The sequence below is a fragment of the Poecile atricapillus genome, chromosome Z (genome assembly GCF_030490865.1).
Source record: "Poecile atricapillus isolate bPoeAtr1 chromosome Z, bPoeAtr1.hap1, whole genome shotgun sequence".
Lineage (NCBI taxonomy): Eukaryota > Metazoa > Chordata > Aves > Passeriformes > Paridae > Poecile > Poecile atricapillus.
Genome location: NC_081289.1, coordinates 22,996,528 through 23,015,176, shown reverse-complemented (window position 1 = coordinate 23,015,176; position 18,649 = coordinate 22,996,528). Strand labels below are relative to the sequence as shown.

Here is an 18,649-nt window from a genome sequence, read left to right as displayed (position 1 = left end):
CCTTGTTTGCTCTAGCCAAACAACCAAGCAAAAGTAAAGTATAATTAAAGTTCACCATAACAAACCCTGCTCACAATGACTCGCATTTATAATTACCCCAACAGCAAGAACCAATTTTTTTCATTGGTAATTAGCCCTGGTTAAAGCAAAACACACAAGGTTGACCTGGATACAACAAAGATCATTTTCTTGCTTTTCTCAGTACTTGATATATTGTGAATGCACGTGTGCATTCTTTCTTTTTTTTTCTGTTTCCTGACAGGTTTGTTTTTTTTCTTTTTAAGTATCATTTGAGTATCCTTTAGTGTGAAATAATCACTATAAAAACACTACCTACTGATATTTACCATAAATGAGGCATTGTTATTCTGATGCTGAAAGTTTTGAGAATTCACCAGAACACAGCCAGCTAAAATAAGCATTAATCCAATTCTCTGGTGTATCACTTACAACAACATTAAACTGTACAATCAAAATTAATAAGGATACAGAAATCAATCTGCTTGAGCCAAAAGGGCTATTACTGCACATGCCAAGAAAAGAATTGCTGTAATTCTCTATTTCCCCTGTTTTCACCATGGATTTTCTATGATTCTGTCCTTTTATATGAGCACAAAGCAAGAGAGCAAGAAGTATATTTTTTAAAAGCTGTGATAAGCCTTGCGAAGGGGGCTCCAACTCAACTCAGGCAGATTGTCACAGTATGCACATTAAGTGATCTGGATGTTAAGTATTAGAAATACTCTTTTCACAGTAGAAAGATTAAGGAGTGGGTTAAAAGATTATGACTAAATTGGCAGTGGGGGCGTCGGGGGGGAGAGCTCATTTCTGCCTCAGCACTTCTGTGCCTACTACCAACAAGAGGAGAGGTGTCAAAATGAGGTCGTGTCGCAGAGCACAAACACTCCTCAAAGAGCAGTGGCAGAACAGAGCTGCAGCCACAGCACATCCAGATCCAGCTGTGATGACCAGCAAAAGCTGGTTTTGCTTTGAGGTTTGTTTAGATTCTGTGCCCCTAGGCTAGCTGTACAAAATTTGGGAGGACTCCAGCTCTCAGTCCACCGAAGAGCTTTCACAACTGTCAAAACCCCCCAGCACTCAGTTCCTTGAAGCATATTTATCCTCTTAACTCAATTTTAACACATTCAGCTGGCTATAGTACAAGACAGAGCAGTAGATAAAGGGCTTTGGTACTTCACAGAAGCAAAGCAGAAAGTACATCATACAGCAAGAAGCTTTTTTTGTAATATTAAAGTTTTTGCTTCATGATAAGCTTCTACATCAAAGCTCTCAGCCACCAACATCTGTGCCCTTCCTTTTCTTTCAGAGGTTAAAGTAACAGTCAACACCCAAACCTTCATTTCCTTACTCAGCACTTGAGTTCATTTGGGTTGAAACTGCAGTGCACAGTTGGGCTGTGATTGTACAGCTTGCTTTGTGTACCCACACCATCACTTACACAGTAGCACATGGGCATGTGCAATATGGGGATTACTGGCAGGAAAACTGTATGTTTTCATTCCTCTTATTAGGCTTTTACACAGTCACAGATGTACAATGTGTAAAACTGACTGTTTTTTTATGTCTTAATGGAATTAAAAAGTCCAGTTTAGAGCTATTTCTTTAACTGTAGAAGCCTTTGATCCTCTTAAGCATTATTTTACCAACACATGAAATGCAAACAGTACAGACTTTTGTATTTTCATCTTAAGTGCTTCTGAGATTTTAAGGTACAACTGTCAACCTTGCACTTAAGTGTCAACATTCAGCTGAGGTCTTTGCAGCCGCTGTTGTATTTACCACCTAACTTCATTTCAGTCTTACAGTTCAACCTGCAACATATGGTAAATAATCTGTGCCGAAAGTGAGCGGCTTAATTTCAATTTAATTTTGCTGAAATCCAGTTTGGTCATTAAGTGCAGCTCTAGTCCTCCAACAAGATGACTCATCTACCCCTGAAAGGGAGGTATTTTTCAGGGCATGTAATGCTTTCCAGAAGAAACATTACTATTTTAGGACCTAACACTTGTCAGGGACACTGGATTACAGACCTCATTGCAATCTCTGATGTCCACTCTCCGCTTACTTGTGCTTTCGTGCCTTTCCTCAGCTTGATATTGCTTAAAAAAGAGACTTAAAAAAGAGAAGACTGTCCAAAGCTGTGGCACAGCAGCTGTGATATGGTCAGAGGGGGTGGGTCAGTGTTGACAAGCACAAGGCTTTCCTCTCCCAGTCTGAACCCTGAGCTCCCTTCACTGCCCCAGGTTTTGACAGTCAAGGGAGTGACACAGGGAACTTGGACATGAGACTTTCCACATGGCAGTGCTGGATGAGAAGTTGCTCTGCAATTTCAGCATGGAGAAAGAAAGCACTAAAGGTGAATGGTTACTTAAAGGTTGGGGCTTGAAGCACTACATCACATCTCTCCACAAAAATAAACAGAAAAAAGTATGTGCAATGGAATGTAATGGGGGGAATACCCTCTAGGTCTCATCTGATCAATAAACATAGAGAAATATCTCTGCTCCACATATTGCCACTTATGGTGGCTTCTTTCTAAGCAGTTATTACAAAAAGCTTCAGGTGTTTGCAGGTACTTCAGAAGAGCAAAATATAGCTCAAGTCATGTGCCAACTTTTAAAATTTACTTTTATCTAGCTGCTTTTTCTTTGAGTCAGGTGTTTTGTCATAACAAACTGAAACAAAGGCTTTTTTTTATTGCTCAAGATATTCAATGGCTTTTGTGTTCCTAGCGTCAGCAGGAACGTCAGAGGATTGTATCCAAGGAGCTAAATGTGCAAGACCTAGGGTCAAAGCAGCTGAATACACCAACCTCAGAAAACACAGACAATGAATTGCAAATGACACTCAAAACAAAACGGGGAAAAAAACCTTCACACAGAAAACTACAAAAGAACTCCACAGATACTGAATTGGCTTTCTGTACACACTGATCCTGCTTAACTGTGTGTGGTAACTAACCAAACCTTCTGAGACTAATAGTCATAAAATAGAGACTCAGGGGTGGGGGAAAGATAATGGGATGGGGGAGAACTGTAAGGAAAAAGATTGCATTGCTCCTCTTTCCACCCACCCACCCTTTCTCTTTTTAAAAATTTAAATAGAGAACATGCATCTTGCTATTTTCTGTTTTCATGTGCTCAACATGACGGTTCAGCATAAGGCAGTTCCTTTGCTATTAATTCTGCTGAAGAAGTCTCACAAAAGGTGCAGTGTTTCAGCTTTGAACACACAGCACAAAATAAATGCTTTGGTAAACCTAACTGAAGTGGCAGTTTCTTCATGAGACAGAGTTGTGCTACTGTAGCTCCCAACTTGCAAGCAAGCCATCAATACAAGCCATGAAACCAGCCTGTAAAGCACCAGTCTGAATGCAGCTGTCTGAATTGATGTATGACTGCTCAGGCTCCTCTGCCTCAAACACAGGCCATAGACTTGGACACTTTAATGCTGGTTTCTCTGAGTATTAAAGAAAGGATTAGAACTTCACTGCTGTCAATTACCCCCAGCAGCAAATTTACAAAACAGTTGGGTTTTAATGACCAGATATGACACTGTCAAATGAAATAGTAAGTAATCAGAAAATTGATTTTGTTTCAGTACTCACCCTCTTCATCCAAAACAACAAAAGCACAAAATCTAAACCATGGCTGTGGAAAGTGTTCAAATAACTAACCACTCTCTTTCACACTTGATCCTTCTTACTCTCTCATGTAAATGTAAACTATTGATATATTTATTTTTACAACAATTACTCAACCAGTCAAGGAAACACTCCTCAATCTGTGCTCTGTCTCTCTTTGTGAGAACACTTTTAACTCTTTTTTGTCTGGAAACACACAGCACATGGCAGCATACAGAGAAAAAAAACCCCACTCTGCCAATCCTGCAGATATGCTGAAAATTTGAAAGTTATGATGATTTCCAATAAAACACAATAGAAAATGTGAAAATGTCCCAGTTTATTAAAATTTTCTTTTAAGTGTTAAGAACTGCAGATATAGTCTTAAATAAAACTGACTGGTACTTTTTTCACATTAATCTTTCCAAGTTTCAGAGATAAATTCTTTTTTTTCTCAAAGCTAAAGAAGTGCTCTGTTACATTTCCTAGCAAAGCTTTTATGTGAACCTGGAAAGAAAGAATTTTTCTTTGTCACTTTTGCTACATAGCTTCAAAAACTAAATAACACTTCAAAGAGGAATAAAAAGTGAAGTCTTACCCATGGCTTGTTTCCCCATGGCACACTGGTAAGTGTTTCTTGGGGACTGGTTGTGGTGAGGATATGGAATCAGCCCAGCACAGACACCCAGAAGCGTGAAAGGCTCTATCTCCAAATGGGTTGTATCTCTTAAAAGAAAGAGTACAAATTATGGCAGGCTTGTGAACAAACAACTTCAGTAGAATTTATTTAATTTAGCAGTATCTCATAACACTTTACATTCAATTTTGTTCAGGAGAATGTAAGTCAGTAGGACCTCAAAACATGGATTCACTACAGGATTTTTATTTTTATTACTAAAACCCAACAACTTTATTTTGGCTTTGTTTCCACATGAGAAGAAACGAAGGAGAAATAAGTCAGGGTTTATGAAATTCCGTAACGGAGGAACAGCCTCCAGATAATGACAACCTGAGGGAGCTCAGTAAGACAATAAAACATCAGTTTATACAGTAAGACCCAAAATGCCTTAAGGAAAGTCTTCTCACGTAATGAGAGCCCTCCTCATCAAATCACTAATCTCAGAGATCCAGAAATCCACTGGGGAGATGGAAGAAGGAAGAGCACAACAGATTCAGGTATTAAAAAACCTGTTTTAGTTTTCCAGGGTCAGCTGTATCAGTTAAAGAGAAAACATCTGTCTCCAAACCAGATCCAATGTCATAGGTACATGACATAATACAACACTATTTGAAAAGCTCTGCAAATATTTTGGAAGTGATTATGTTGTTAAAAGATAGTACTCATGAGAAGTAAAAAGCCAGGGAAAAGGAGTAAAGACAGAGAGACAATTTGTTCTATCTGGCATGAGCTTCAGAAGAGAAAGTCCATGCTCAACAAAGACAAATCATAGCACATTTTGGGATGCAAGTGGAGAGACTAATAACTAAGAACGAAGTGTACAATAATGCTTGGCTGGAGCAGATAGGAATTTAAATCAAGATAAGTAATTAGGAAGTGGGGAATTATGAAATACAGATGATTATAACTAAACCTATTCAAAGCCTATCTTTCCTGTATTTATTACAGAGAGCTTGGGTTTATGCATACATTGCTTCTCCCAGACATCTAAACCCAATGCATTCTGAAAATCTCATCTCATGTTTGACTTCTCTTGGAAGTCTTTTGGAAGACTTTAATTTTTGAAATAAATTAATTTGATTACTAAACTTCAGGATCTTGCCAAGGAAATGACAGAAAAGTCTTTATTATGGCAACACTCAAAAGACAGCCAAGCACCATAAGCTAAAAAAGGCTAAGGAGTTACCCACAAGCACATACAGACTGAAGACAAGTGCCAGCAGAAACTTAGATAAACGATATATGTACTACTGGAAGAATAATGAAATCTGAAAGCTGAAAAAAAATAGACCTGGAAATCCTGAGGATTAAGCCAATGAAACTATCTATCAGTCCTAGAAATCTTTATAAATCACAAATACACCTGAACAACCTAAAAATTACCTGCTGACCAAAGCACAGCCACTATTTTTCTCCACTTGATAAAAAAGCAGCTATGTTGTCTAAAGCCTGTCTTAAGAAAATACTAATAGGTGAATCCAAACTGCAGTCAAGTAATTGCAAAATGGTCTCAAGAGCCAGAATCAAACTTAAAGCAGAGGCTCCTCCTCCATTCTGCCAAGCTTCACAGAACTGCTGACACTTTTCAAACAATAAAACCAGAGGCTTGAGACTTACTGATTGCAAATTTCTTCAGAGGGTACAAGTGCTTAGAAGTAGATAAACGTTTGCATATAGGGTATTCAACAAAATGTCTTCTTCCAGTGAGGTGAATCCTATTTCAAACAAAGATGATGCAACCTACACAGGTTCTACTACCTTATGAAGTATTCCAGAGTGCTAATGGGAGACCTTCAAACCTTACAGTTTCTGCAGGTCAAAAATGCCACTGCCAGAACCAGGCCCAAGAAAGGAAAGGCAACTTGTGAGTTTGAAAAGCAGAGTTACAAATGTTTAAGGAAGAAACTGAACACATTAGAGGCAAATACTCCAAAGAAAACCCCTCTAATAGGATTGGAAAGATAAAGAGAGGATACTGTAGCTAAAAGAAGCCTCTATTACGAAAGTAGGAATGTTAGTGAGATATTTCAGATAGTGGGTTGTATCAGTTGCATTACCAGAACAAACTGTACCAACATGGTCACACCATTTAAAATGCAAGATGATCATCTGGGGAAAGGGGGGACACAACTCAGCTATTCAGGATGTAGGGAGTATCATTACCAAACACAAGGAGCAATGTGCTCATAGAATGCAAGCTCAGATACTTATGGCACTGTTAGCCACTGTTAGCATTGAAGCCAAACTCAGAACAATTGATGGACAATACAAGAATCTTCTGAGCTTCCTGGCAGTTGTTGTGGAGTCCTTTCCTCACACTGGTCCATTGGAAGTTCACTTTCTCCTCCTCTTTTGGACTAAACAATGATTTCATGTGATACATTCCCATTAACCTTCCTAGCTGAGTCAGTTGTCCTGTAACTTAAATTTTCAGCTCCGGTGCTTTGTGGAAGTTACTTAATTTTGGCACAAATTACAGCAATTGTGTGCGCTCTTCTTTGCTCATGTATACAGAACTCAGTCAAGAGCATGCAAGAGTAATTTCTTAAAGTGATAAAGTCTTCAAAAGCCTGGGTAGGAGCAATGCAATTTAATTAGCATAGTTAATGCATTACATTTAGCAAAGGTTAAAGATAATTGAAGGGCTCACCCAGCTCCACTGAAATCAATGATGTATTTCTATTAGCTTGCAGGAATACTTGACCAGGACAGATTATTTGGAAAAAGAATTTTCTGCATAAATCTACTGATCAAACATTTCACAGAGATAACTTCTAGCATTTCATATTCAGCCTTCAGTTCACAGGATATTGTCAGAGAAACATTAAAAACCAGTAAAAAGATAGGAGGACTTAAAAATTTAAAAGACTCCTTCGTTTAATGTGGGCTCTTTAATCACAGTCAGAAGACAAGGGTAAAAAAAATTGCAGCAGGTCCTTCAAATATGTGGAAAACATAACAGATCTGGAAATATTTCTGAATTAAAATCACATATCAAAAATGGTTTTAAGATGTGTGGTAAAAAGTACACATAATGATGCAGACATTTTTATAAGGACCTATTATACATCCAAAAGTCAAAGGGAAGGTCTCATCCCAGCACTCTGTTTACTGTAAGGTAGGTGTCTAGAGTCTCTTTATAGCCAGAAAATAAATTTCTAAATAATCATGATATGCTAAGATAATCAAACAACATGTGGAACCATTTGCCTTCTGGACATCTGTTGGGTAAAATTATTTATGATGAGCAGCCCAATGATCAAAACAAAAAAAAAAGAGCCACATCCAGAGAAAGAAAGGATATACCTTTAAATAGTTAGTATTTTTGAGAGTCAGTAGCAAGAACAGATCTCCCAAAATCTAAACCATTTTTTGTAACTTCCCATGCATAATTTAGGATGTGTGCAGACAGATTTCTTTCTTTAGCTTTCATTTGGAGTAGTTTCAACCATTAGCAAGGGAGCAGTGTGTACATGTGAAAATAGTAACATTATTTATATGTTTGCATTTCAGAGAGTCACCCTATGAAATATTTTCCCATATTAGTTACTGAATGCATACTTACTTATTGATTGTATTTTCATACAGGGCAATGTTACAGTCATTTTCTTCATTCACATCCAAATATTCAACAAGGCCTTCATGCAAGAAGTCTTCAAAATTCCTACAGATAAATTAAAAATTACACAAGAAGTACTGTCTTATATTTCTGCAAACATAAAGTACTTAGTGTATATATTAAAGGACTGTAATATGTAAAGTTAAACCAGATAAATACTTTTACATGTAAAGTTCAGTGCATATTACATACTGATAAAAAATGTTTTTTTAAATAATCCTGTTGCCCACTCACTGCTTCACAGTCTGACAGATGAATGTTACTTACTTGAACAACTAAATAAAATCTTCCCATATGTACTCATCATCACTGTAAATGTAAGCAAATATACGGATAATCATGTACGTTTTTGTGATAGTTTTGTGAAATTTAATTAGAGCTAAATTTAAATGCCTTTGTGTGAGTGTGGCATTTTTAAAAAATATATAAACTAAGAATTTGCAGAAACTTTGAAAACTTTTTAAAAAACTCTGAATGTGCCTAGTTTAGGGTGGTTAAGTTGATACTCCTGTGAGGTATTTGATTTTTCAATCAGGAGAAGGATGATACTGCCTCAAACCTTCCACTTGCAGAAAGATGAAGCTGTGAGATGTATTTGTTCTGTATACTCACCAAAGCTCACAGCAGTAACAAAATAAGAACACCAGCCTTAATTTGACTTTAAACAGAAAATCTCCAGTACAGAGATTATGAATTTATATAGGAGAGCAGACTTCTCTAATTAGCTAAACCAAGACTGTGAAATACTGACTGACTGAAGCACCTTCACAGTATTTACTTGGTGAAAATTAGTATGGTCTACTTGAATTGCGTACCTGTATCCTTGAGCCAGTTCTTCCATATGCTTGTTTGTAACTGCAGGTTTCTGCTTCTTGACAATTATGTAAGGCCTGAAATATATATATATATATATATATATATATCAAAAAAAAGATTGCCATAGCAAATACTTAAACAGGTAACTTAATTTATACTTACACTAAGAACCCTGCCTATGCACAACTTATTCTATAAACTGTTCTTAAAATGTATTTGCCTTTAACAGATAAAACCACATAAATAAAATCAGTAACTATTCATTTAAAATGTGTATCAAAAAAATCAAGACTTATATTTTGAGGTGAAAGCCATTTTTTCCCCTTTAAATCATTCAACTAAATTTTTTTAAGTTTTTCCTACAGATTTTGATGTTGGCTTTAAAAGATTTGAGATTTCCCCAACTACAAAGCTAAGAACAGCATTTAGTACCGTGGTTACTGCAAGGATTTTATAGGAACCTAAGTGAACAGTTTGTGCTCACGTGTCCACATGCAAAGTTGCATTTTGCAATTGCCTACATGCTGTAAAGTACAGGCATTTACTGTGGGTGATCTCTGACGAATCCATAAATTTCAACAGCACATGGATCTCTGAAGGCTTCCCTACCACACAAAAACACTGACACAAAAGATGGCATGCAAGAAGGCAACGTCAAGGGCTGTTGCTATTTGGACAAGTTGCTTTGAAAAAGAGCAGCAAATAGCTACAAGATACTTGTGGAGTCCCCTCTGAAGTCTAAATAACTGTTAGAAGACTAATAAGCACTTTTAAATGGTTAATAGGGATATCTGAACAATTGCAGGGTGAGGGGTGCTACAAAGCAAACTTGGTAAAGCCTTGCAAATCCACATGATTTCCCTTGCTTTTATTTTAAAAGTTTAAAGCTTTACTCCCATCTCCCCAACTACACATATTAGCCCTGACTGGAAAAGTGATTTCACTGAATATGCCACTACTCTGGATCTCTTGACCAGGTATGATTAATTGATGGTTTGTACATTTACTATTTTGGAGCCTCTGACATGCCACAAACTACATTCAACTCTGAGATTCAATTAATGAATAATGTGAAATACCACCAGTAGTTGTGACTGCTGCTTTTTTCAAGTGCACACAGAATATGCACACAGCCAGTTAATGCTAAAATATGTATATATTCATTAACCCGTTCTGTCTCTTCCAACCTCTGCCTGTTTTGAATGACGGCTATTTAAGGAGAAAAGAGATGCTCAAGTCGTACTAAACTTGTTTAAATTTGTTTAAATCTGTTCCCATGAAAGTCTTAGCCCAGCATAGAACAGTGTTTATAGCCAGTTCAGTAGTGAGGTAATTCTGATAAGAAGTTTACCTGCACAATCTTCCTCCATCAGAGGAAATGTAGACACATCTGTCAGACAGATTTGTAGAGATGGAAACGAATTCATTGATATAACCCGCTCGACGCAAGATCCGAAAGGTGTTGACTAATTTCTGGTGATCACGTATGACTCCAAGAATGTTACCTGTTCAGAGAGAGAATAAATACCTGGTGCATCCTTAGCACATCCAAAACAATTTACAAATTCTGATCATGTGTGGCATGCATAGTACTTCCTGCTTCTTGCAAATAATGAGTTCTTGTAAAATCTCCCTTCACTAAGGTGAGTAAGAATTGGCTCTTTTTTCCTTTTGATTCAAAATTGTCAGAATTTCACAAGTCATCTACCTGGACGCTTCCAAAGAGCCTGAGAAACCAAATGATATGTTTCTTCCAGCTTTCTTCAAGCATGTTTCTGCTCAGGTGCCCATTCATCAGTTGGTGCACAAGTTGGCAACTCTGAAGTCTGCAATTTCACCTGTACTGAAATGGATTCAAGGTTTCCAAGAACAGACTAAGGAACGGCCCTGCTGCCTTGTCAGAAATTTTAAAGTCCTGATATTTTGATATATGTGATCACTCACATCAGCTCCAGAATTTCTCTTTCAGGTACTTAGCTCAACTCAGCTATCCTGGCAGGGCACTTCAGCTCCTACTTATATCTTCTGATGCATGATGAACAAACAAGAGAGCAAAATTCATTTAAAGAGTCACCTGCCAAAAGCAATCTTAATATATAAAATAAACATCTATGGTCACATTTTACAAATTTTAAAGGAGAAGACCAAGGATGATAGTTTAGGGAATTTATAAGATCTTGTACTTAACAGATTATCTGCCCTCTTAAGTCATAAGTTTAAATCAGGACCAAGTCCACAAGTTTGAATTTTTTATGGATTAAACCCACAAACCACTGGACTGAACAGCAACTTGGCTTGCCTCACTTAGTACTAATTCATCCACATTTGGGAACGTACTATCTTTTTCCGTATTGCAAACTGAGCTTGTGAAGGAACAGTCCAATATTTTGGCTCTGCACTCGTCTTTGGACCATAAAACAAGACAGAAGAGAGTGCATGTGGTTTCACTGAACCTTATCTTCAACACACTGCTACAGAAAAGCAAAGCAAAGGAATGCAGTTCGGTCAAGTCTTGCTCTAATGTTACTGGGAAAAGACAGGGTTGAAGAACAACTGCTGTTTAATTCAAGGGTAAATTAAGAACTTATTCATGGTGGCAGACGTTACACACTGGTCCCTGGAAGCGGATGCTGCTGACAAAAGGCTACTTTGAAGTCAGAGTTATAGTTATAAAAATGTCAGTATTTTGAAATCTGATACCATAGTACCTGTTGTTTTAGAAATGTTAACAGATCAGTTGTAAAAGAAATATGAACGTGCAGATGCAAAGCACGTGTGCCAATCCATCCCTTTAACAAGAGAGGCTTGTTTTCCATGGCCTAATTTTTCTAATCACACACAAAGCAAGATGCTCCTTCAAAGATAGTTTTTAAAGAGAATAGCACTGCTGAACTTCCCAAACAATATTTTGATGTTTCCTTTTTGTTTTTAAAGGCACTTTAAAATGCATGAATATATATATATATATAAAATATATAAAGATTACAGAAAACTAAATACTTTCTGTAAAGGAAGATCTGAATTTGTAAATTTATTACAATATTACAAATTGAAGTTATTTTCTTTTAAAAGTACTTTACAAGTAGTACCTCCTTTGACAATATCTGAAAAAACAAACAGACCTCTAGCTGAATGTGCATATTTTTGTGCCTCTTTATGCAAGTGGGCTTAAAAACAGGGCTGAAATTTGAGAAAGCTTCAATTTCCCAACTACACACATCTGCAGTCAGAGTTCTGAAGACACAACTTCATGCAACTAAGTGTCATCATCTGGCCCATCTACTTTGCCCAACCCTATCAAAATATTTACAGAGGAAATTATTTGCACATGGAAAGCAGCATCTGCAGTTGACTGTGCTCCAAGAACTACTGGAGGGTTTCTGAAGCCTAACTCTCCATCAGCAACAAATCAGAGTCAAGACTGCTGAAAAGTAACGTACCATTAAGAAAAACCAGGAACACGTTTGGGTATGAAAGTTCTTCACCGCAGAGCAAGTTGACATCTTCAACTCCAAGATTACTGGCTAATTTAATAATTGGGCCATCTTCCATATCCGTAGTAATATGAGTCATGAGGGCAAGGTTTTTAACCAAACCACAGGCCTAGGAAAAAACAAAACCAAAACCCACTAATTTTATTCCTTCTCTTTCTATGTGTTAATACCGTACTCGCATTTTCCTCTCCAAACTGTACTTATGACCGACAAAAACAAAAAGATGGCAAAGTACAAAGTGAAAGAAATTAAACAAATTAATGACCCTGAAATTTTGGAGGAAAAAAATGGTTAGCTTTTCTATATCACATTGAAATGTAATGTTTTAGCATTTACAAGCTAATAAAAAATCCAGGCACTAAAATATATTTTAAATTAACCAACCATGTATAACCCTATATTTCTCTCCTCAGCTACTCAGCAACATAATGGAAATACAAAATCAGTCCATTTATCAATTTTCCACGTATCCTGTAAAACAAAAACATTAACATTTTTAAATGAAAAAGTATCTTCTTATACAGTGTAACTTTATTTCAACTACTTAATGAGACTAGCTCATATTGAATTGTTCAGAGTTCCTCCCCCAAGAGTATCTTCTATTCAGAAAAAAAAAAAAAAAGAAATAAAAGGAAAGCAAAGCAAAGCAAAACAAAAAAAACTGTCAGAATCAATTTTTTGGTTTAAATATGTACAAAGATGGTTTTCTTCCTCAAGCTAACGGCTAAAGAAATACTGGTACATATTTCCAGAAACATTGCAGGTTGATGCTGCAACTTCAAAACAGAATGTTTATTACACAACAAAGGGAGAGGGGTTTAGGACTCCTCTTTTTCTGCTCTCATCAGAAGAGAACAAGTAGTTCCACTGCAAAAATAGGACCTATTCATGTCATTCTCATATAGCCAAATACTTTCAGAACTGCTTCCAGACAGTCTATGCAGGAGAAAAAAGGCAATATAGTAAGGAGGACCAGGATGTAAACAGGTGGCATGTAAGAAGCAAGTTGTGTTATCAGGCTGAGAATAGTTTATTTCTCCAGAAACCTCCTCATCAGAACTATTCCTCTGATGAGGACTACTTGCTTCAAATTCAAGTGTCTCTATTCCTCAGGACAAGAAACACAGAAAGCAAAATAGAAACTCCTCACCTCTCCTTCAGGAGTGTCAGAAGGGCAGAGCATCCCCCATTGAGATGGCTGTAGTGATCGAGGACCACTCACTTTCCTTGTCTTTTCAAACTGAGAAGAGATCCTGGTCATCATTCCCAGAGCAGATATGTAGGACAAGCGGGACAAGACTTGTGTCACACCTTGGCGATCCATCTTGAATCTCTTTAGAGACCAATTTCCCTGTAGAATAAAATTTATGTTTCAAAAGAATTTGTGTAGCTTGTCTGTGTCTTAACTTTGCCCAGTGTCTAGACAGAATGGTATCTGAGGAGCTTTGCAAAACAAATGTTGCCCATTTATAGAAATAAAGTTTTTAACTATCTGCCTATAAACTCCTAATTATAGCATTTCTGTGCTAAGTATTAAATAGAAGTTGAAACAAAAGGACTGCTCTTTCACATGAGAGGATACTTTTGCTATTACATATTCAATCACACAAATATTCTTTTTCATCTGTCCCTCACAGGTAAATCATTACTCAAATTCAGCCAAATCAAATTATTTCGGTTTTGTTTTACAGATCTTTTTTTTAGTATTTAAAAAAGAAAGGAAGGCCTTTGGAGTGATATTAACACTTTTACAATAGATCCCACGAGCTTTCAGTTTTGCCTTTTCCATGATTAGTTACTTTTGTAGAAAACAGAAATTTATGCTGGAGAAGTCTGACATCAAAGCCCTCTACTTTTTTGAAGCCTAGTGTTTTTGGAATCCAGAGGAAAAAGACTCATTGATGTGTTTTCCCAGAAAAGAGAGTGTATGTGGGTGGGTGGGTGGTTGGGTGGGTGTGTGGGTGTGGGAGGAGTAGGTCTACCCAACCTCCATTTGGATTACACCAAATATGAAATGCAAGATCCATGCACATCTCAGAGTGTTTGTGTTTCAGGACTGTCACTGGCACTATCACTTGTGGTTTTAATCAGGAGAACAGAGGAGCTCAGAGCATATTCCAGGACACATATTCTATGCTGAGCAGATGAATAATCCCTACGGCTATCTTGAAATTTGGTGCTACAATTTTTGCCTTTGTGACATTGATTCCATATCCAGTTCTCTGAACTTGAGTCAATGGATACAGAAATTTTCTGTCTGAAATACTATTTACTCCAGGCACCATGTTACTGGTCAGTCTAAAGATAACATTGTCCCAAGAACTGCTAAGAATTCTGCTAATTCTTGAACCATTTTGGCCAAACTCAGCTCACCAGTAATAACAAATAATATGAAGCTCGCTTGCTGTACTACACCAAAGCCCTTTTAGAGGCTTTGGTGAGATTTTCTTGGGTTTTTTATTTACACTTTTAACAGCACAATCCCATTCAGTAATCAACAGGAAGAAAACACCACCCATACAAATGACTCTGTTATTTGCTTCCACTGGAGACTATCAAGTATCTCAAATTTGTAATAGCAAATGGGAAGACATCATGCCCAATGGCAAGTCAGTCAAAAGAAATCTTTTCATTTGTTCAGCATCTTTGGGAAGGGTTCTCTCACTGACCATTTCATTCTCTAAAGACTGGGAGTTATGAGACTGTAAGTGGAACAATACAATAAATCAGTAGTTTTTCTTCACACTAGAAAGTATTGCGTCTGTACGTTAAACAAATATGTGGTTTCTCCTTTGCTGCCCAGAAGAGTCTAAAATCAAAAAGACTAGGAAAAAATAAAAATACTGCCTGAAGAAGTCATACAAAATATTCTTTATGCTTTGGAAGGGACAGACTAGATCTTTCAAAAGTTGTCCACAAAAAAAGAAATCCAAAAGGGGCCAGGGCAGTTGTGAAACCACCCCCATTGAGAACATCCTATTGAGAACTCTTATGAATGGGAATTTTCCCCCTCAGTGGCATCAGGTGGTTCTTAGGATGCTGGAATGTCCATGAGACTTGTGGCACTACTGCCTGTCCTACCTTCTTTCCTGGGCTTTTCCAGGGTAAGGAGAGGACCCGTAGCAAATATCACTGAGTACCACTGTACAGCTGATGCAGTAGGGCTATGAATTCTTTTGCATGCTACTGGTGTAATTATGAATCTGCTCAGTTATTTCATGCTCTTTGAGACTATCATTGAAGCATTCTGGTGAGATTGGAGATTGTCATTTCCAAGAATGGTTTTTATGGTATTTGCTTAATCTCTTGAATGGTGTGCACTGGGCATTGTTCCTGAGAAATTATTTTTCAATGCTTAAGAGCAGATGGTGTTTAACTGCTTATGTGGCAGTAAAAAAAAGTCCAAAGACAGAGGAAGAACGAAGACTTCACTGAATATGGACTGAATATTTGCAGATTTATCTCTGTCAGTCCAAATGGAAAAACTGGCACAAGCTAGAAGAAAGCACTAGCATTTAGAGCAACAAATCTGTCAATTGTTTTGGTTATGTGCACTGTAGAGATTTAACTACATTTGGGGCACTCATAAAATTAAACAGTGATAAGCTTTAACACTGGGATTTGTAAGTTACAGGCTGTTGGCGGTTTTGGATGCAGTATGTGGAGTTAATTTGTTTACAACAACCAAAGAAAAACCTCAGTTTCATGCTAGGCAGAAAAGCCCTCTCAAGAGCACCAGAGATTAAAAATTAAGTTTCACAATTTTTACCAGCTCCTACAATACTTAAGTCTAATCTAATTTCTTTTAACAATCATGCATTTCAAAGTCTTTTACAAGCTACTAGCTGGATTTCAGGAGCAATCTCACAAATTGCTCTTGCAGATGTCTGAGGTGAAAGAAAAAGTTAGTATCTATTATTGTTCTTGTCCACTGGTGTGAATGAGAGTATCTGTTCCAGCAGAAGATGGAAACAGACTAAAACCCAACCAAGACAAAATTTAAAGGGCAATTATAAGGGTTTTTTTTTAAAAAGGATAACATGGCATGGATATTATGGCATGCAACAGATTTCCCTGTTAGATAGATCAGCACCATTAGCACAGAAGTACTAACTTCTATGCTGCAAATTTGTTCATTCCAGCAGCTTCAAAATAAAAAGGCATTGCCCTCAAAGAGCTCAAAATTGAGGTTGAGGGGATTTTTTTCCCCTCTTGTTCATGATGTTTTCCTGCTGTTTTTCAAAAATCTTTTGTACAAATGATGTAACCTGACCCCAGCTAAATCCAGATAATAAAAAACCACAGAGTCAAGTAGAACCTAGAAGACAGTCAGTTGGATAAATACAACCATGACCACTTTTATTTTAAATTTGCCTGTTTCTACCATTCCTTCTCAAAAACTAAAACATCAGTTTGAAATAAAAGATGCTTGATCATTATTGATTCTTCACTGAATTCCAAACACCCTGCCCGTGACGGAATTTTGCAATTTTAATCTATAAAAGAACATGAAATAGATCTGCTTTTTAAACCAAAACCAGAAGGTTCACCAAAAATAAATGTATTCACTTCCATCATTCACTGTGGTGGAAAAGCTTTGCATCCTAGAATGAGAACAGAAATACTTACTGTGGAGATGGCATTGACCATGCCGTTGGTGATCTGGTCCTGCCGCATGTGCTTCACGACATCAAACTGAGCTGCACGCTGCTTGGGGATGACCTGGTCAGCAATCTTCTTCAGCTCTGAGTTAAATTTTTTGAACAAATCTTCAAACAGAAGAGAAAGAAGCTGGAAATACAAAACAGTTAAGGGAAAAATTATACTTCTTCAAGTCTAGGAAATGGGGAAGGAGAGGGGAGACACAAGTTTAATATTTCTACCTTTCTAATTGTCAGTTAACAGGTAGAAATAACTTTTCTGTTTCACAAATGATAATTTTAACCCAAGTTTTTTGCCTTGTTACAGTATTAGAGAACTTATCTCATAATAGAAATTAAGTACAATGGTCTAAGTTTATGCACTTACTCCTTTTTGCTTTGCTTTAATCCTTCCTTCACAGTATTTTATTGTAGCCATACTTCTCTATGCTATCCAACTATTTTCCCTAATCTGCTACATTATAATGCAGCTAATTTACTTCTTCCTCCCTAAAGTTACAAACTCTTTTAGAGATATAATACCCTAAATGTACAACCCTGAATTACACACAAGATTTGGAGGCAACACTGGTTTTTACTCTAATACATACCTCAGGTTTCATAGGCAGCTTCCTTACTCATACACACTTTTATCCTGCTACTTTCTGCCAATCACAATCTGTGGAAAACTAATTACACCCACAGAGGTCACCTGGTTCAACATCTGTCACTGTTTTCTAGAACTGCTACTATCTGGAAAGTGCAATACTCTTCAAATCTCTCCCTTAAAAAATAAAAACCAACAACCCAAAAAGTCTTCAGTTTAGGCAATAAAGCTACATAACTCAGCTGAATTAAAAAAAAAACCCCAAACAATCAACCCAAAATGAACCCAGCAACAGAACTGGTCAAAAGTGTTGCATTTTAAAGACAATTATTTCTTGTATATTAATTATTTCTTTAAAAAGCCATAAAAAGAAAAAAATCTACCAAAGTTGTAATCTGACTTTTTTCTCCAATCTGCTTTGTTTCTTCAGTGTGCTCAGCCTCTTCTTGCAACAGCAACAGTTTTCCAAAACATTTAAACCCGCACCTCATGCTCACAATGAGTAGCTTTGCAAGTAAGCAATGTAAACTCTAAAGCCTGACAATCCAGTCCTGGGACTTGAGTCTAAAACAGCTTCAAGTTTCAGAAGAACCAAAAATGCAGCTGCCAGAAATGGTAGTTCCCAGTCTACAAAGCACTCATTGTAGAACAAGCTATGTGCTCATCCATCACAAGCTAAGACACTCTGGAGTAATTTGTACCATACAATTTTTGTATATGCAGAATTAAACTGTATTTTAACTGTCTCCATGAGACATAGTCCCCACCTTCTGGAAAGAAGAAAGTAAACCACACTCATTCCTCTCTCCTAGGATGGACCAATAGTTTTCATCTCCTTTCCTCTACCTCTGTGCTCCAGCTGGGCTGACCAAAGCATTTGGCAAATGACACTGTAAAGCTGGTGACAACACACACTGTATGCTAACCCTTGACAAAAGTGGAATTCTATTGCCAGTCTGGACAGACAGGTTTTTTAGACCTGACCTTGGAATGAGAGGAAGGTGATGCAGACCCTTTTTCCCTACCTGATGTTTGTAATACCATTAACAGACACAAAATTCTACCCTCTCACCACTGTCACAAGAAATCCAGTCACCTGCAAGTCACCTCCAACTCACCCGTGATTTCACTTTTAGTTGAAATTAGATTTC

The 18,649-nt window shown here is 37.2% G+C and overlaps 1 protein-coding gene across 1 annotated transcript in view; it reads right to left on the bottom strand.

Annotated features, from left to right (window-relative positions):
• The window catches only part of LOC131573462 (DNA-directed RNA polymerase III subunit RPC2), a 71,824-nt gene that overhangs the window by 30,258 nt on the left and 22,917 nt on the right, over positions 1-18,649 (bottom strand). Inside the window, exons 13-19 of the mRNA XM_058827442.1 lie at positions 16,881-17,042; positions 13,402-13,602; positions 12,198-12,360; positions 10,109-10,262; positions 8,757-8,831; positions 7,888-7,986; positions 4,242-4,369 (exon numbers count right to left, since the gene is read on the bottom strand). Of these exons, the coding sequence (XP_058683425.1) occupies positions 4,242-4,369; positions 7,888-7,986; positions 8,757-8,831; positions 10,109-10,262; positions 12,198-12,360; positions 13,402-13,602; positions 16,881-17,042 (982 nt within the window). The remainder of the gene's footprint in view (positions 1-4,241; positions 4,370-7,887; positions 7,987-8,756; positions 8,832-10,108; positions 10,263-12,197; positions 12,361-13,401; positions 13,603-16,880; positions 17,043-18,649) is intronic.